Raw genomic sequence first — 20672 nt, 5'->3', positions numbered from 1 at the left:
TACCTTTTATTTCTTTGTAACCAATTCTGACTTTTAAGCATCGATACTTGTAATCACTTAAATCTATTTTTCCATAGTTAATAAACCTGCTCTATTGTTTTAACTAAACCAGTGTGCGTTTGAACTGAAGCGTTTGGGAACCTCCATTTGCAATAACAGGGTTTGTGCATACCATTTTCTGTTAGTGAAATTGCAAACTTTCTATATGCACTGTATTGTCCAGGAGGTTGCTGGGCAATACAAGATGCACATTTCTGGGGACAAGTCTGGGACTGCAAATTCACTGATCATCCTGCAATATAATTCAGGAGTGACTGGCTAGAGCACTGATTTCATGAGAGGTTGTGTGTGAACAAGCCAGGAGTGGCTGCTCTCATAGCAAAGCAACATAAAAGGCACCCCAGATTGGAGAATTGAGGGGACAGTTGAGAATTGAGCTGTTCAACAGTCCAGATTGTATCCTGAGGAATGTCACACCCACCTAAAACACATATCTATGATTACAGTGTTGTGGCACTGCAGAGTTGGGAACTCATGAGATGGTTGGTTGATGAAGAATACTACCAGATGAGAAGAAGAGAAATCTTCTGATTAGAATGCTAGAGGCTCTAGGATTCACCATAAATTACCAATATTCCCACATTAATTTCTTTAATAAGAAGAACACATAGGCTCAAGTTAAATATTTTAAAAGGCAAATTGAGGTGTGCCAAAAATCCAGATGTCTGTCTCCATCTTCATTGGATCCCTGCAGTTTTGAATGAACACTAGTGGATTTGTGGAAGAAGATGTCACTGGAACACAGTATCTATAACTGTCAGAGGTATCTTATAAAAATGGGAAATAAGGCAGCAAGACAAAATGAAAAGATAAGACCTAATGATATGTAAGAGTTACGCCATTTGCCTGGTTCATGCACAACTGTCTTCAGGGTTCCTTCTCATGCTACACCCTACACATTGAACACCTTGCTTGAGCTAGTCTACAATGTCACCAACCTCTCCTCATTTAAATCCCTCCTGTATTCCCATTTTCTCAGTAATCCTTACAAGAAATTAGCTGAGTAATTCATCTCTTGTATTTTTTATTCTTCTTCGAGCAATTTCCCTGTGAGTGCTCCACTCCAGGTGTTGGTACGTCCCACCAAGAGCGGAGCACCCACAGGGACACTCATCTCAAAGAACCTCAGTTACCGCACAAGGTGAGTAAACCTTCTCTTATTATTATTAATTATTATTTTACCTCGTGAATGAACTGCTCATCTATATGTAGAGAGGAGGTTGAATGTTAGGGGGAAGGGCATGGGACACGGGAAATGAAGCTGGGACTTGTGTGAGAAGATGATAAAATGGCTGAATTATAGGGGGGAATGGAGTTATTTAAATTAAACAAACTAAAATACTCGTTCTTATTATCACTCTGCTTGCTCTACTTGTATGTCATGTCTGTTTTCCACAACTTTTGTCTGTCTTTGTCTTTTTACACTGTAGACTCTTAAGGGCAAGAAATGGGACCTCAGATGTTTGGAGAACCCTTAGCTCATTTGGAATACTGCCACTATCTAAATAACAATAATAAATAATGGGGAGTAAAGGAATATATGAAAGAGAATCTAACATAACATTTATAAAAATAAAATCAATAATTGAGAGACAAATAACAGAAATACTGTCATGAGAGATTAAATAAAATACAATGGCGTAAAAACAACAGTAATAACTAAGAACAGTAAAATTTATATAAAAATACTAAGAGTGCGTTAAAAGGCAAAAGCCTAATTTTCAGAGGTATTGAGCATGTATAGCTCCCATTGATTTCATATGGAGTTGTGTTTGCATAACACTTGTAAAATTCAGGCCATGCTTTTGGAAATATACTAAATCAGAAAATGTTTTTATTGGTAGTTCACATATTATAATTTTGCTCATGCACAACTTGCATGTACAGTTTTTGGATTAATTCGCAGAGCTTTGCCTCCGCTTTAAAAATTTGTGGCCCTTGATATTTATTTCTAACTTCTGACAAATCCAGGCTAATCTACAAAAAATTCATGGGGCCATGAATTACGGCAGCTGAGGATATAGTGCATGCCTTTTTTTTTTATTAAGTACTATAGATCATGGTGAAAATAATACACTTAAATTATTTAGTAGGTGGTACTCTTCAACAACTGTTTGATGATTTGTGAAGGTTAATATAACGATACTTTATCCTTATATGACAGGTTTCAGAGTAACAGCCTGTTAGTCTGTATTCTCAAAAAGAAAAGGAGTACTTGGGGCACCTTAGAGACTAACCAATTTATTTGAGCATGAGCTTCAGTGAGCTACAGCTCACTTCATCGGATGCATACTGTGGAAAGTATAGAAGATCTTTTTATACACACAAACCATGGAAAAATGGGTGTTTACCACTACAAAAGGTTTTCTCTCCCCCCACCCCACTCCCCTGCTGGTAATAGCTTATCTAAAGTGATCACTCTCCTTACAATGTGTATGATAATCAAGTTGGGCCATTTCCAGTACAAATCCAGGGTTTAACAAGAACGTCTGGGGGGGCGGGAAAGTGGGAAAAAACAAGGGGAAATAGGTTACCTTGCATAATGACTCAGCCACTCCCAGTCTCTATTCAAGCCTAAGTTAATTGTATCCAATTTGCAAATGAATTCCAATTCAACAGTCTCTCGCTGGAGTCTGGTTTTGAAGTTTTTTTGTTGTAATATCACAACTTTCATGTCTGTAATCGCGTGACCAGAGAGATTGAAGTGTTCTCTGACTGGTTTATGAATGTTATAATTTTTGACATCTGATTTGTGTCCATTTATTCTTTTACGTAGAGACTGTCCAGTTTGACCAATGTACATGGCAGAGGGGCATTGCTGGCACATGATGGCATATATCACATTGGTGGATGTGCAGGTAAACGAGCCTCTGATAGTGTGGCTGATGTTATTAGGCCCTGTGATGGTGAGTGATCACTTTAGATAAGCTATTACCAGCAGGAGAGTGGGGTAGGGGGAGAGAAAACCTTTTGTAGTGGTAAACACCCATTTTTTCATGTTTTGTGTGTATAAAAAGATCTTCTATACTTTCCACAGTATGCATCCAATGAAGTAAGCTGTAGCTCACGAAAGCTTATGCTCAAATAAATTAGTTAGTCTCTAAGGTGCCCCAAGTACTCCTTTTCTTTTTGCGAATACAGACTAACACGGCTGTTACTCTGAAACCTCTCCTTACAATGTGTATGATAATCAAGTTGGGCCATTTCCAGCACAAATCCAGGTTTTCTCTCCACCCCCTCCACAAACCCACTCTCCTGTTGGTAATAGCTTATCTAAAGTGATCACTCTCCTTACAATATGTATAATAATCAAGGTGGGCCATTTCCAGCACAAATCCAGGATTTAACAAGAACGTCTAAGGAACAGGGTGGGGGGTGAGAGGGGGGATGTAGGTAGGAAAAAACAAGGGGAAATAGATTACCTTGCATAATGACTTAGCCACTCCCAGTCTCTATTCAAGCCTATATAATCCTTATATGGTGTCTTTCGTCCATGGATTTCAAAGCATTAAACAAATAATTAAGGCTCAGAACACTACTTTATGGCAGATAAGTATTGTCTAGGGAACATGAGCCAGCGAGTGCCCAAGGTATCATTGCAATTAAGTGACAGAACCAGGAATATAATCCAGACTTCCAGTCTTGTGCACTGATCACTAGATTATACCTATGATATTACAGAAATCTAGAAATCCTCACTAAAATCTAGGTTGTGTTGAGAAGAAGCAAAATACACATTACTGATTCTCAAATCCAGTTGTAAAACCACACAAAAGTTTTGATTCATTGTTAGAAGTAACTTTAGAAAATTCATAGGCTTGTATAAATTGCTTTAGTTGTCTGATGACCTCCTTGTCTGATATAGCCAATGTATTTATGCAAAATCCCATAATTTTTGTAATGGCTTCTCTAAAGTCAACAAGCTACAAAGAACCACAACAAGAAAAGCAAAAAATATCACTTACTTTTACACAATAATTGTAATAAGGCAGTGGATGTGATAAGAATGTTGCTAGAATCAGTTTTAGGGTAAAAAAAATCTATACCTAGACAAATTTTTAATTAATTAAAGCCCTAGAAATTTTTTCCTTCCCCCCCCCTCTTTTAAAAAATCTGGATGAGATAACTTCTAATGACCTTTTAGGGAATAATATGGTGCTTGTGATATTCCTATTCTCTTCTGCAACACAGTTCATGATATCTTTGGGATAAAAATATTTTTTTTCAGGTTGTTGAATAAGTCTCTTAAAAACTCCTTGAGCTACCACTGTGTGAACTGAGTTGCAACTAATATGGGCCAGAGCCACTAAAAACTATTTAATCAGCTTTTTAAGAGTTGCAAAAAAGACATTAATAATTTGCTTTAATAGCAATGGGAGGAAAGTACCTGTTTTTCTCTTCTTGCTACTTCTTCAAGTGCTCTTTTTGCTATGTGGAGCTCATTAGTGACTGCTTCCAACATATGATGGGCCCTCTCTTTCTCCTTCCTTGCCTCATGTTCTGTGTAGTCTAGTTCTGTTTTCAAACTGACCACCTTTCTAGCTGCTTTCTCCTTAATCTTTTCAAATTTTTCCAAAGATTTACTGAGTTCTTCTATGGTTTTGTTCTGCAAAAAAATGTTTTTTAAAAAGCCTAAAAATCTTAGAAATAGAAGAGAAAAGACTGAATTCCCAGAATTTAATTAGTAGCCATTTCTCATCTGATTTTACAGATAGCTATACTTACTTTGATATCATTTACACTCACAAATTTTGCCTGGAGAGTTTGATTTGACATTTTCATTTCACTAAGCAGTTCCTGAAGTTTCTCAGATTCTTTCTGGGCTTTCAGGCTCTGTGGATCCTGCCCAGTATTCAAGCAGACCTGTTGCTCTTTTCCTTTTTCAAACTGTTTGATCTTCTCTGTCAGTTGTTCTATCTGCCAAGTCTTCATTTTGATTTTTTCCCTTTGAGAATTTACCTGCATTAAGAGAGGGTTGGGTTTTTTTACAGGATATGCTATAAAAGATTTGAATTCCTGCTGTTGACATTTGACATTTCTTCTTACCTAAAACAAAAATACTCTGGTGAGTAGCTTTGAGTGAGAGGTCAGGATGACATAGTACCTGATTTGTCTAAGCCACAGTTGCCTTTAAGCATGTATATTGCTATTCGGGAAGTCTTTCATGCATGTATTAGGTTATCATTTTAATAGGCTGACTTAATGCTTTAGCTGATGTTTGGGAAGTCTATTAAGATTCTTTAAGCACTGAAAATATTCCAGTATTCTAATAGTTTTGGTTTTTTTTAAATCACAGACCCTTCCTCTTCACTTGTGAAGCAGGGAAAAGACCCAGCTTTGTTTAATAAAACTTACCAAAAAAAAAAAACCATCATAAAACATCTGTGTGTGATGCACTTAACATGTTTACCCACTGCACTTTATCATGACTGCCAAGGATAAACCCTATTTTAAACAGTGCCGACCAGAGCTTTTCATCCAGTATTTGCTTCAGAAGAACCCCTAAATATGTACTGGAACATTGTTGGCTGTAGCCTTTAAAAATATTATTCTTGTTTCATCCCATCTCCTTCTTGAAGAAGACCGAATACTGAAACATTACAACCATGGCTTGTCCCATGTATTGCATAGCTCTGTGTGACATGGAGCCCAATTCTGTGGGGGCACCCTTTAAAGCAGAAGACCAGAGAGGGTGGGGCAGGAGTAGGCTGAAGGAGGAGAAAAGATTGGGACAAACCCATCACTGCACATATCTTCAGTTCCCCTCCTTTTTACACATCCCATCAGTCAGGATATGTTGTACCACAGACGGCTACTTCATCTATGAAATTCCCTCTTCCTTCCTTCTCTCTCCAAAAAAGTACCCATTACTGGGCTGAGTGCTTGTCCCTGAATTTAACCCAAAGTGTTTTCTGGAGTTAAAGTGTTAAACCACGTGCAAAATGTTACTTTGGATTGATTATTAAGTTTGTGTAAGCAGTTTTATTTAGTAAGTTTATACATTAATATATACAGACTTCAGGGAACAAACATTCATTAGGTGTAAAACTTGCCCAGAATTCCTATTTATAACCAAGTACTGAAATCATAAAACAAGTTATTTGAAATATGATATCTTTGGCATTTTCAGGTGAAAATAACAAATTCTGTATCAGTTACCAAGGTTTACAGTTCAATTGGAAGAAGAATATATTTTCTGTTTTTGATTAGGCTTAATTTTGATTTCATTTGAATGAAAATCTACTTATCTATGTATTTTTCAGTGGACATTGTCATTCATCCAGTTCCTACAGGGGTTTATGACAGAAGTGCAGACATTACTACAAGACTCATGCAGCTTAGTAATGTTGATCAGCCATTCTCAACAAGAGAAATGGTCTTTAAAATGTGAAAATGAGAATTTACACTGACCTTCTGCAAATTAAAGATGCAGTTCTTGTTTGATATTCTGTATCCAGTTTACTGAGCTGTTCTGCTTTGTCCAAGAGCATTTCATATTGGCAGTGCAGACTTTCTGGTGAGCTAACCTGATTAATCTGTAGCTTCTCTGTCAGCTCTTGCAGAAACCCCATGTGCTGCATAAGAAGCAAGTGAGTAAAGTGTATTAAACAATCTTTAGCATGATTCTAGTCAAGGTTACAAACAGGTCATTTAAGAGTCATTTTCTTTTGATGACATCTGATGAAGTGAGCTGTAGCTCACGAAAGCTCATGCTCAAATAAATTGGTTAGTCTCTAAGGTGCCACAAGTACTCCTTTTCTTATTTTCTTTTTAGTGTCTTTTTACTTGTTCTCTCCCCCCTTTTATTACTTCACATCCTTGTTATTAGAAATACATTTTCTACAAAGACATTTATACATTTTTCTGTATAAGTATAAAAAAATGTTCATGTGACAGAGTGCTGTAAGCTAGGAATTGAGCCAGAACTCTGATCTCTCTGGCACTAATTGTTTCCCCAGAGAGGTCTGATTGAACTATCTAATCAGGCTGGCAGGCTCCTGCACTAAGGATTCCTTAGCCCATCAGGTGAGTGCTGATAAAAAGGCACAGGAAGCAAGTGCAGTAAGAGAGGAGCAGGGTTGCCTGAGCTCAGACTTAGGGCTTGTCTACGCATGAACTGCTACTGTGGCATAAATGCAGTACTTCAGTGAAGATGCTACCTATGCTGACAGGCAGGGTTCTTCTGTCAGTGTAGGTAATCCACCTCCCCAAGAGGCAATAGCTAGGTGCTGTCTTCACTGGGTTAGGTTGGTTTAACTGTGTCATTCAGGGATACCCCTAAGCAATATAGGTATACTGACCTAATTTTCTAGTGTAGACCAGGCCTTAGAGAGCACACAAGGAAGGGAGACTTCTCCTCCTCTTGGGCTCTGAGTGAAAGGGCTGATGGTACAAGGGATGTTGTAAATAGTATTGCTGCATGAACTGTAAAGATATTAGCTTATCTTAATTAATTAGCCTCTTAGAGTTGGTATGGCAACTTTCACCTTTTCATGTTCTCTGTATGTATGTATATCTTCTCACTATATGTTCCATTCTATGCATCTGATGAAGTGGGCTGTAGCCCATGAAAGCTTATATTCAAATAAATTTGTTAGTCTCTAAGGTGCCACAAGTACTCCTGTTCTTTTTGCGGATACAGACTAACACGGTTGCTACTCTGAAACCTGTAAAGATATTGATGGAAGGAATTTAAATAAACTGCACAGCGTGAATACCTAACCAGTGAAGTCTGAACAGCATCTGTGGTGCTAGACCAGGGGCAAAGTGCGCCCTGCTACAGTCCATAAAGACTCTTTAAATTGTATTCCAGTGCTTTGAAACACATATTACAAAATGACATACCTACTGCTCCAATTTTTAAGTTTCTTCCCTTACTTGTTCAGCTGGTGCATTATGGGAGTGTTTGTTAGTCACAATCAGTTAAAGCAGGTTAGAGAATCATCTGCTTAGATGTATTATAAGCTAGATGCTACCTAGCAGCAGGAGGAGCAAAATCGGGGAGAAAGGATGGAAGGCCCTGAAACCAGCGAAAAGCAGAGAAGTTGTGCTGTTTGCTTCCCTTTCCTCTAGGGCAGACCTTCCATACAAACACCACATGGTTGCAATGGCACTGGAACAATTTTTAGAGTGGGAATGCTGGAAGCCATTGAACAAAATAGTAAACCCTGCATATAATGGAAACCACTTCAAAACAGGGGGTGCTGCCACCCACAAAATTGGAAAGCTGGGGAAGGAAAGAAGCTATGCAGGGATGATGGGAAGAAAAGAGAGATGATAGAGGAGGAGGAAAATGTAGAGATCCATCTGAGAAAGCATGAGAGCAAATGGTAGGGGGACAGACAGGAAGAGATGAGAATGTAAAAAGGAGAACGATGAGGAGAGGAAGAGAGTGAAGAAGAGAATGGGATAACATGGAAGGTAAAAAGAAAAGAAATGATGTACAGTTGTAAGATTAGAAGTGTATGTTGTTTGTATCTCTCGCAGGACCCTAATTCCTCACTGGCCACTACCACTGGAAACCTGCCAATACATTTACACACTGGGCCTTTTTCCTGGAGTCTGCCCTTGCAGAACCTGTGAGTGCTTCCTTCAGAGTGTTGAGCACCCTCAATGCCAATGAAGTCAATGAAAGTTGAGGGCTGTGTCAGCACCTTGCAGGACTAGGCCCTTCCTGCTTTCTACCCAGTTCCTCTGCCCCATCAGAGCTAAATGCAGTTTGACTCTGCAGTGTCAGTGTTTCTGTTGCGAGACGTCGGTGTGAACTTTAAAGAAGTCTCCTTACTTTCTTCCTTTCGGACATAAATCTCTCTAAGAGCAAATCTTCTGCAGCAAGCTTTTTTTCCCCACGCGCTTTAGGGATCCCTTTTGTTTTTGAAGCACTTCTTCAGCTTTATAGGATTTACTCAGAGCCTCATGATATAGATCATGCTGCTGCTCTAGCTGACTGGTTAGTGACAGAACTTTCTGCTGCAGCTCATCAGTTTTCTATGGGTAAAAGACAGCAATTTGGCACTTTGACATACTTGTTACTTCCTGGCATCCTTATGTTCTGATACATCCACTTTCAAGAGAGTTTCAGAACTACTCTTCTTGGGGCCAAATCCCTGCCAGCACTGTGAGGATAACCAGAAATACAGCCCAGTGTGCGCTCTGCCATCCTATGCAACATTCCAGGATGCAGGCTGCTCTTTTGAAAAGGACCAATGTGTATCTGAGGCTAATGCATGCTTCCAATGGCAGAATGTGCACTGATGGCTGAGGGACTGTCCATACCCCCTAGTTAGCCAATCATGCCCCATTTTGGGCCATGTTTCATCATAGGAGTCCATCCCCCTCCCAAGCCCTCTATTGTGGGCTAGGTAGGAATGCCACCCTGCTAAAGAGCTGGAAGAAAGAGGTTACCTCTCCTAATGCACCCATGCAGAACAGTGCAGAATTTGGACTATATATTGTCACAAACATCATAATAAAGCCAATGCTATTTTGTCCCAGAGGATTACAATCCAAGGTAGTTTAAGAACATTGGACCGCCATATTGGAAGGCATCAATGGTCCATCTAGTGTAGTATCCCACCTCCAGCAATAGCCAATATGTGATGTATTTGAGGAGATGAAATCCTCCTAATGTTTCAGGCCAATTGTGCAACATTTACTCCTGGGGGAATTCTGCATTAAAAAAAAATAAAAATTCTGCACACAATATTTTAAAATTCTGCATATTTTATGTCAAAATAATGCAATATAATCCAGCTCGTTTCAATTATTTTGGTAATTTATTTAAACTACAATACAATGGATGGAGAATGGGAATGGGGAGCACTGGAGGAAATCACCAAACCCCCTCTGTTTAACAGAGTATTAACCCTTTACTTCTAATTATTAGTCAACAAATATATGCAGCCATATGCTCAGTGTTACATCATTGACAACTGAAGAGCAAGTGAGGGCTGGGGACTCAAACTCACAATTTATACTGGCTACTGTCCGTCTCCAGAAAGGTCAGTCACAAACAGGTCATAGAGCACATTTTGATAGGAAATTTTTTTCAGTCCAAAACTTTAGACCAGTTCTAATCACTAAAACACCATAAACCTTTATAAGGCCATACTGTCCTTTACAATAAGGCTCCTTTAACCCACTCTGGCAATGTAAAGGAGCCTAAATATGTTTGCACCTGTTTTATACTCCTGGGGAAATTCACTAAGAACAATGGGAACAATTCACTAAGCATGCAGGTTGCTACATTCTCCCTTGCCTGTGGGAACAGAGCCTGCCCCACACCTACCTCTTCAGAAATACCCCAAAGCCCTGCCCTGCCACACTGAGCATGCTGCAATAGCGAGCAAGAGAGAAAGAGTGTCTCTCTCTCTCTCACACATGACTACCAAGTTCCCCCCCGCCCATACACACACACAGGTGGTGATTTACGTCTCTACCAGCTGCTCTGGGTACCCAAACTGACCAGTCTGCACTGACAGGGAGTGGGCACATGACCATTCTTGCAGCTTCCCTTTGCTTCCCCATCAGAAGTCATTTTTCTGTCGGTAAGCAAAGAAATCTGTGGGGGCTATGAATTCTGCACACACGCTGTGACGCACAATTCCCCCAGGAATAAACATTATGCCATAGAGCAATAGTATGCCAAATATCTTTCTTGAAACCTATTGCTTATGCCATGATGTATGAAAAAAACCTTATAATATTTAGCTACATAGTGTGACAGCAGATGCTATTCTAATTCATATTGGAGAGTATTTTACTTCACAATTTCACAGAAGAATCTTGGCTAAGAGTTTGTTTCTAGTTTGAAATTTTTGAGGAAGAGACTAAATATTACAGACCTAATGGCAAACATGTTGCTAAATATATCATTACATTTACTGGCCCTTTCATTAATATTTGTTTACAAAATTATTCATTTACCTTTCTTTTACAATGTAGTGGGGGGAAATATTTAAAACTTACTGCAAATGTTACTTCCAATTTTTTCTCTTAATTTAGAAATGGATGGATCTTCTCCCAGATCAGATATAGCATTGGCAGTTCATTATTTTCTCATCTTATTCAATGCCACAATGAGTGAGATAATCCCCAGTGTCAATACTCAGTACATATTGTAAGAGGGAGACCACGGTGGCTGTAGCAGCACACCAAAGTGTTAACAGGTAAGTGCTTCAAGCTGTTTTAAGGCTGACTTTTCAAATTCAGTACATCTGTGATCTACAGATTAAACTAAAGTCAGTGAAGTTTCACTAGGAATGAAATTGGCCCATTGTAGTTATAGGGTTAGTCACAAAATAAAAATATTAATCCATCTGTAATTTAAAGCAAGGTCATATGATTCTCTATTGCTTCAGTAAGAGTAAGTTTATATTGTCAAAGGCTATTTTCTTTCCATTCTTATTTATGCATATCATACTGTTAGTGTTGCTAAGCTATTTGTATAAAATTAATTCTTGCATTTCTGCTAACGTGCATTATTTTTTAGTTAGCTCTGGCCTAAAAATAAGTTCTAGTAGTAAAGAGACACAATGGGCCAAATTTATCCTCTGCTATGCTGGCATAAATCTGGAGTAACTCTACAGAAGCTACTGGAGTTAGGCTCCCCACTTCTTTTCATAACTGTCTCCCTGATTCCCTTCTGCCCCCCACAAACACTGAGCAAAGCTCCAACATAGGAAAAAAATGATAGATTTTTAAGACCATTATGACAATCTGGTATGACCTCCTGAAAACAAAGGCTATAGATTTTCACCCCTCACTGAGCACAAAGGGAGACAATTTCACTTTTGGGTATGTAGGAATTGTACAACTTTCTGTCTTCCTGCAGTGATCACATGGTGGAGGAGAGAATGCTTTTCAAATGAGATCTTCTCTCCTTTTACAAAAAAATTAAATGGGGTTTTCTGCATTCTACAAGTCTTCAACACACTATTTGTGGGAATCAAAATTAGTGTACAGGTAAACATTTTGTTCTAGCTGTAAAAAATTGTTGAAACACTATGTTACCTCTCAGCCTTCCATTTTACATAATGAAATCCATTTGTTTGCTTTCTTGAACTGTTCCTAAAATATAAGAAATATAAGTATATTTCTTTATAATATTGTTTTGTTGTAATAATAGGCCAAATCTATCCCTGCTGTCATCCCACTAAAGTCAGCAAAGTTTCAGTAGGGATGAATTTGTCCCATTGTTTTTATTCACAGAATAAAATAAGACCATAAGAATGGCCAAACCACTGGGTCAAACCAATGATCCATCTAGCCCAGTATCCAGTCTTCCAATAATGACTGATGCCAGATGCTTCAGAGGGAATGAGCAGAACAGGGCAATTATCAAGTGGTCCATCTCCTGTCATCCAGTCCCAGCTTCTGGCAGTCAGTCATCTCTTTTCTAAAATGAATAGTCCCAGTCTTTCTAATCTCTCATAATGTGGAAGCTGTTCCATACCCATAATCATTTTTGTTGCCCTTCTCTGTTCGTTTTCAAATTCTAATATTTTGCGAGGGTTGGGAGGATGGGATGGCCAGAACTGCACACGGTATTCTAGGTATGGGTGTACCAGGGATTTATAGAGTGGCATTATGATACTTTTCTGTTTTATTATCGATCCTTTCCCTAATGGTTCCTAACATTCTGTTAGCTATTTTGACTGCTGCTGCATGTTGAGTGTATGTTTTCAGAGAACGATTCACGATGATGCCAAGATTTTTTTCTTTAGTAGTAACAGCTAATTTAAATCCCTTCATTTTGTATGTATAGTTGGGCTTATGTTTTCCAATTTTCCTTTATACTTATCAACAATGAATTTCATCTGACATTTTGCTGCCCAATCACCCAATTTTGTGAGACCCCTTTGTAACTCTTTGCAGTCAGCTTTGGACTTAACTATCTTGAGTAATTTTGTATTGTCTGCAAACTTTGCCACCTCATGGTTTACCCCCTTTTTCAGATCAATTATGAATATGTTGAACAGCATGGTTCTCAGAACAGATTTACCAAAATTGTAGTCATAAAGGCTAGGTTTGATAGTACTGTACTCACAGATTTCCAAGAATGTTCACTGCCACGGATTTCTTGTATCCTTTCTTTAATAGCTTCCTCCGTCCCAGCCACAGTTATGAAGGTGTTGCTCAGAAGTGTAGCCAGTTGACTGATGAAGGTTTGATATAAAGTCTGTGTAGTTTTAGTCTCATACATGGAGGCATGCAGAGCTCTATCTAACTCAGTGAATTTTTTCTCTTTATGGAGCAATTCTTGGCAACAGTTATCCCAAGCTATTTGCTTGTCTTTCAATCTTTCTAAGAGAATGGTGTTATTCCTTTCAAAGGTGTTCTTGGTCAATACAGCCTCATCCTTCTCCTAAGGGCAAGAAAATTACAGTAATGCAATATTTCTGAGTCTGTCAGCATGGCCTCTTTGGGGGGGCTTCTGTTTCATTCAGACAAGAATCCAGGATAGGTTTTTCAACCTCTTTAAATAATATCTGTGCTGCTAAAGCATTCCAAGAGGGTTATTGTTTTCTTATTGGGATGGATACAATTTTGCCAGGCGCAGTTGTGCAAATGAAATATTTCAATCCTGCCAATATTTCCATAATGCAAAGAAGTCATACCTTTTCTCCTGAGTTGTTCATCCCAAAATAGGGAAAGGAGTGTCTTTTGTCAGGCCACCACTCGAATTGTTTACTTGAGCCTCACACCAGCATGGTGCATGATCACTGCCCTCGTCATTGTGGTGTCTGCTTTGGGACCCCCTCTGAGTCATCCATTAGGCCCCCAAATTAATATGGGTCAGCCTCTGTAGTAAGGCCCAACACCAAAGAGCCTGTTTACTCTAGGAAAATTATCTATTGTTGACAATGAGAGTCACAATCTGCCTTCCACCTTACTCAACGTAGAAACTACTCTGCACCAGGTCAACAAGGGGTGCAGGGTACTTCCCCCAGCACACCTGCATGTCTATGCTAGCTGGAACAGTGAAGGCATATAGCAGCCCTGCAGAAGCTGCTCTGCTCCGCACCCTGCACTGTTACTCACAACACAGGCAGCCAATGCAAAGGAATAAGGGAGCATCTTGCTCTTCCTTGTATGACCAGGCAATCTGGCCCTTATCCACTATGCTATATCACTGATAGTTGGTAAAAGAGATTAATGGAAAGTATTGCCTTTATCTTCTTTAGTATTGCCAGTTGTTCAGTGTGGCCAGCTGCTGTTTTTTTATCCTTTTTCATTTCTGAAACAAGATTCACTATTGTTTCCCTACTAGCTTTAAGCTCCATTTCTTGAGTAGCCAAGGCTTTTTCAAGAAGTGCAATTCTTGTCTTTTCTAGTGAATGTTCCTTCAAGAGCGTTGGAAACTGCATAATAAAAGCAAATCATCTACAGACACAGCTTCAACATTTTATGCCATTGTTATGCTTTTAACCAGGGAATAAAAACCAATACTGAAGAGAGACAAATTTAAAATGTGGTGTTGAAACATGAGTTTCATTCAACAGAAAAATTTAGCAGCCTCATTTCTTTATTTACTCCATCCCTTCTGTTCATTAATATACTCATGGAGTCCCCAACCAGGCATGCAGTCTCATGGACAAGTAATGCACTGCAATTCCTGCAAGTAGTATTATTGCATCTGAGAGGGCTTTGGTTGCTCTAATGTACATCAGCTGGCTGTGACTCCCAAGGGCTCTCCACCAGTTGGAGATCTCTGGAGCTCAGTGGTGATCCTGTCATTCCCCTCACCCAACATGCTGAGGGCTGCAGGTGGGATGGCACATCTTTTTGGAGTCCTTTGTTTTCAGCATACGGGAGTACCTGCAGGAGACACCCCTTCCACAATACCTCAGTCAGCCAAACTCCATCTCCATGGATATGAATAGAGGGAAACAGTGGGGGCTCCAGGCCTGTGGAAGAGATGCTGTTTGTTTCGCTTAGTGGAGCTGCTGATGCTGAGAGTAGGATTCCATTGGAAGTGTGCCATGGGTGTAGATTCCACTGTTGCCTATAGCACTTCCAGTAGTGTGGTTGGGGCAAGGGGGAAGATGCTGCACTTCAGGTACTTGAGGTAGGAGCTCTGGTAGCCGTTTGATAGAGAGGTGCCAAGCATGACAGAGATTCCACAAACACAGCTGTTCTCATGAGATTTACACTGTTGTGTGAGAGTTGGAAAGGTCCCTTCCAGTTTTGGATTTGACCTGGGACAAAAGCACTTCCTCACTTGGCCAGAGACTAACCAAAGAAAATGTTAGGCAGTAGCTTCGTTTCTCAGAGTGCTCAGAAAAGCAGGGCAGTCAAAATTGAACTTGCAATAGAAACTGTCACTGCACCGATCCCCATAATCTCTGCAAATAAATGAAGAGTTGGGTAATCTTACCTTTATTACTAAAAATCCCAAAGGATCTTCTTGTCCTTTGATATCTATATTCATGGAAGAGGATAACTTGTCTGTGACTTCTGCCAACTTCTTATCCAAGCTAGCTGCTTTTTGCTCTGCGTTTTCTCTCCTCACCAGAAGCATCCTGTATAAAACATATTAACATTCCATAAACCAAAATCTCACGGTCAAAAGCAGTAGCTAGGGATAAGTAGCTAGGGATAAGCAAATGTCACAGAGCTTGAGGACTCACATATCTCTCAGAGTATATTTTGGATTCTCTGGACTCAAAGCAGGTTCAAGTTAGGAAAACATTTTGCCCCGTGATTTCAACCCACCTTCTTTATTGAGGGAGATTCATTTAAAAAAAAATTCACTAACTAAAGAGCAGCCTGAATATCAGTGATAGAGGAACACCCCCAAAGATAGACTTTTATAGTGATGGCCCTATATGCTATATATTACTGAAGACACTAATTACTTTTCATTAAAATAATTGGAAGTGCCACTACAGACAGGGCTTCAGGCAGCTGCCAGCATTTTAACCATTGGGTTGTCTAAATCTCCTGAGAGCAGCTGTAGAGGATGTGGTGGTCACTATGTGTATTTTAGTACTCCCCCTATTATTGCCACCAGTGGAGCTGAATCAGTGGTAGCAACCATGGGAACCATCTTAATGTAGACAAGGCCCTGGCTAGATCAGATCCAGATCTCCAGGGCTACAAGCATTCCAGATTCCATTGTACACCAGAGCATACAAACAACCAATGGAACCCAAAACAGGTATGGGCACAATCAGGCCCCCAATGTATTTTAAGGTTAGAAGGAGGCCAGAGATCACTGCAAGATAAGAGAGTAGCCTGACAGGAGGGACTATGCAGATAAGATCTCTCCCAGTTTCCAGACCCTCCCATTCATAGAATCATAGACTATCAGGGTTGGAAGGAACCTCAGGAGGTCATCTAGTCCAACCCCCTGCTCAAAGCAGGACCAATCCCCAATTTTTGCCCCAGATCCCTAAATGGCCCCCTCAAGGATTGAACTCACAACCCTGGGTTTAGCAGGCCAATGCTCAAACCACTGAGCTATCCCTCCCCCCAAACTTATAACAAGGCCCTTGACCCTCAACACTTATAACAAGGCCCTTGACCCTCCCACAATACAGCTGAAGAATGGAATATGATTGAAGTTTAAGACTTCAAATGGGATTGTAGAAGCAGGCCTAGATAAACTCTTTAATCTAGCAAGCCCCAGGAGTGAGGGGCATGAATTAAAATAAAGGAAACAGCAAGCAAAGTAATAACTTAAACACAGTATTTTGAGCAAAATTCTGAACTCATATTAATGTAATTCCTGAGTAATTCCACTGATTCAATGTAGCTGCTCAGGACTAACACTGAGATGTCAAGAGTAACAAGAAGGGTTTGTTCAGGTATGTTGGCAACAAGAAGAAAGCCAAGGAAAGTGTGGGCCCCTTACTGAATGAGGGAGGCAACCTAGTGACAGAGGATGTGGAAAAAGCTAATGTACTCAATGCTTTTTTTGCCTCTGTCTTCACTAACAAGGTCAGCTCCCAGACTGCTGCGCTGGGCATCACAAAATGGGGAAGAGATGGCCAGCCCTCTATGGAGATAGAGGTGGTTAGGGACTATTTAGAAAAGCTGGACGTGCACAAGTCCATGGGGCCGGACAAGTTGCATCCGAGAGTGCTGAAGGAATTGGCGGCTGTGATTGCAGAGCCATTGGCCATTATCTTTGAAAACTCGTGGCGAACGGGGGAAGTCCCGGATGACTGGAAAAAGGCTAATGTAGTGCCAATCTTTAAAAAAGGGAAGAAGGAGGATCCTGGGAATTACAGGCCAGTCAGCCTCACCTCAGTCCCTGGAAAAATCATGGAGCAGGTCCTCAAAGAATCAATCCTGAAGCACTTGCATGAGAGGAAAGTGATCAGGAACAGCCAGCATGGATTCACCAAGGGAAGGTCATGCCTGACTAATCTAATCGCCTTTTATGATGAGATTACTGGTTCTGTGGATGAAGGGAAAGCAGTGGATGTATTGTTTCTTGACTTTAGCAAAGCTTTTGACACGGTCTCCCACAGTATTCTTGTCAGCAAGTTAAGGAAGTATGGGCTGGATGAATGCACTATAAGGTGGGTAGAAAGCTGGCTAGATTGTCGGGCTCAACGGGTGGTGATCAATGGCTCCATGTCTAGTTGGCAGCCAGTGTCAAGTGGAGTGCCCCAGGGGTCGGTCCTGGGGCCGGTTTTGTTCAATATCTTCATAAATGATCTGGAGGATGGTGTAGATTGCACTCTCAGCAAATTTGCGGATGATACTAAACTGGGAGGAGTGGTAGATACGCTGGAGGGGAGGGATAGGATACAGAGGGACCTAGACAAATTGGAGGATTGGGCCAAAAGAAATCTGATGAGGTTCAATAAGGATAAGTCCAGGGTCCTGCACTTAGGACGGAAGAATCCAATGCACTGCTACAGACTAGGGGCCGAATGGCTAGGCAGCAGTTCTGCGGAAAAGGACCTAGGGGTGACAGTGGATGAGAAGCTGGATATGAGTCAGCAGTGTGCCCTTGTTGCCAAGAAGGCCAATGGCATTTTGGGATGTATAAGTAGGGGCATAGTGAGCAGATCGAGGGATGTGATCGTTCCCCTCTATTCGACATTGGTGAGGCCTCATCTGGAGTACTGTGTCCAGTTTTGGGCCCCACACTACAAGAAGGATGTGGATAAATTGGAGAGAGTCCAGCGAAGGGCAACAAAAATGATTAGTGGTCTAGAACACATGACTTATGAGGAGAGGCTGAGGGAGCTGGGATTGTTTAGTCTGCAGAAGAGAAGAATGAGGGGGGATTTGATAGCTGCTTTCAACTACCTGAAAGGGGGTTCCAAAGAGTATGGCTCTAGACTGTTCTCAATGGTAGCAGATGACAGAACGAGGAGTAATGGTCTCAAGTTGCAGTGGGGGAGGTTTAGATTGGATATTAGGAAAAACTTTTTCACTATGAGGGTGGTGAAACACTGGAATGCGTTACCTAGGGAGGTGGTAGAATCTCCTTCCTTAGAGGTTTTTAAGGTCAGGCTTGACAAAGCCCTGGCTGGGATGATTTAACTGGGAATTGGTCCTGCTTCGAGCAGGGGGTTGGACTAGATGACCTTCTGGGGTCCCTTCCAACCCTGATATTCTATGATTCTATGATTCTATGATGTAACTCAAGTCAGAATCTGACCCAATGGATCCTAAATGCCCTCTTTTCATTCAGTACATAGATACTCATTGTGGTGGGTAACAGAGGTGCATTGGATATTGGGAGACAATAATGTTTCTCTTTTTTTGAGTTTATCATGCATTAGTCTATTACAGTCAAATTGTTGTTAACACACTTGGTGTCTGGTAAAACTGACACTTTTGAAAGGGACTTGGAACCTTACCTCAGATGTTTTTCTAATTCTGAGACTCTTTCACTTAACTCTTGGTTCTTCCTTTTGAGAGTATAAATATAGGCACCTGACTGTGACTTTACACGGGTTACAGATGTGGCGATTTCTTCCAGCTCCTTGACCTGAGCTTTTAGGGTCTGAATTTTGGAGGACGGTCTAGTATTATTTTCTTTGTAGATTTCCAACTCTGATTTCATCTCTTGCAAAGAAGTTTCTTTTGTTACCAGTTGGCTTTGGAGCTGCTGGCTCTTAAGAAGAAGAATAGAAAGATAATAGCATCTGTACTTGCAAGAGACCTGGCACAGTACAAGCTATTAGTAACTTGGGAAAAGTGAAGATTTTATACTCAGAAGTGAAAGCATTTTCTGCTGGATTTTGCTGTAACATTTGTTGTAATGTTAACTGCATACGTCAGAAGTAAAAACAACCCATGATGGTATATGATACCCTCTTCTATGTTGGCTAAAATTTAGTGACCTGAATAAGTTAGCAAGCAAAATCTAGGGGTTTTCAGGGCCCTCAAAAGCTTGTCACAGGGCCCCAAGCTGCACACCACACCGTTGGCTAATATGAGATATAAAAATAAAAATACCTTGTATTCATATAGCACTTTTCACAAAGTGTTTTATAAACATGAATTAATTAATTCTGGAATCTCTGCAAAGAAAGTAAAATACTTTGGGCCAGATGCATGTTAAGGAATCCCTGTCCAGCATAAAGATATCCTATAGGGCTAGCTCCATGGCAGATCTTTCCTGTCCCTCCTCTCCAACATAATGGGCATGTTGGGGGCATTTCAGGGGCAAGTTAGGAGAACACTGCACTCTGGTGATCCTTGTTTGTCAGTGTAGTGTCCTGTAGGGGGCCACACACTGTGGGGGTAGGTCGGTCCACAGCCAGCTTTAAGGTGCACGGAACAACAGTGAAGTGCCTTAGAGCCATTTCCCTCTTCCCTCAGCTTTGCTGAGCTCTGCTCTATTGCAGATGAGGATTCAGCCCTCTGCATTCTGTACAGTAGAGCGGGACTTTGCTAAGCTAATACTTCCAAGAAGGACAAGAGCCCGTCTGCCTGCCTGCGGCTCCCACATACGGCGTAATATACTGAATTCTTTCTGTGGCAGCATGATGTTTTGATAGGGATCATCAGTGCCTGATGCAGGAACTACCTACCAATCAGCAGGGGGAAACGACTGTGACCCACATTTTATTTCCTGACTTTACCTTTAATAAAACCACTAGATTCTTTAGTGCCATACTCAAATCCCTCTCTCTCTCTCTCTCACTCACTCACTCTCTGCTCCCTTGTATCTGAATAGATGTAGGAAAAGTACTGAAGAAGGAAAATTGAGATAGCATTTTGGTGGCCATCAACATCTTAAACTATTATGTTCTAATCTAATCGATTTAGTTCAAATTTCTTATTAAGCTGGATAGAATATAACTGCATCCTTGAGAACTAGCAGGAAGTGGAAAGGAGAGATATTTGATTTTACTTGACATAGTAAAAGTACATTTGCTTTGTGACCAGTAAAAGGTCAGGAACATTTTGTTATTGCAAGAAATTGCATCAATTACAAGCCATATGATCGTCCTGCAAAAGCAACATGCACACCAGTTATCTGCAGCCTGAGTTTTTTGCTTCTAATTTCATTGTGGATTTTTTCTTTTTTAACAAAATATTTTTTCCAAAGTTGCCATGAGGTAACATTAATACAATTAGCAGAATATTTTGCATTGGGTATAATTTATTGTCAACTTGCTCTGCAAGAGGGTTAA

At 40.4% G+C, this 20672-nt stretch overlaps 1 protein-coding gene across 1 annotated transcript; it reads right to left on the bottom strand.

The window, feature by feature from the left end:
• Window positions 1-687: 687 nt before the first annotated feature.
• LOC125638731 (coiled-coil domain-containing protein 170-like) lies at window positions 688-19093 on the bottom strand. The gene is given in 12 exon segments (XM_075129040.1): window positions 688-808; window positions 3802-3983; window positions 4448-4666; window positions 4786-5019; window positions 6466-6503; window positions 6506-6635; window positions 8846-8905; window positions 8908-9048; window positions 13109-13420; window positions 14232-14423; window positions 15440-15584; window positions 18888-19093. Coding segments are annotated over 12 exon segments (1980 nt in total).
• Between the last annotated feature and the right edge of the window lie 1579 nt (window positions 19094-20672).

Source organism: Caretta caretta, chromosome 6, assembly GCF_965140235.1.
Source record: "Caretta caretta isolate rCarCar2 chromosome 6, rCarCar1.hap1, whole genome shotgun sequence".
NCBI classification, from domain to species: Eukaryota; Metazoa; Chordata; order Testudines; family Cheloniidae; genus Caretta; species Caretta caretta.
The sequence above is the reverse complement of the archived record's forward strand: the minus strand, read 5'-3'. Positions and strand labels throughout refer to the sequence as shown.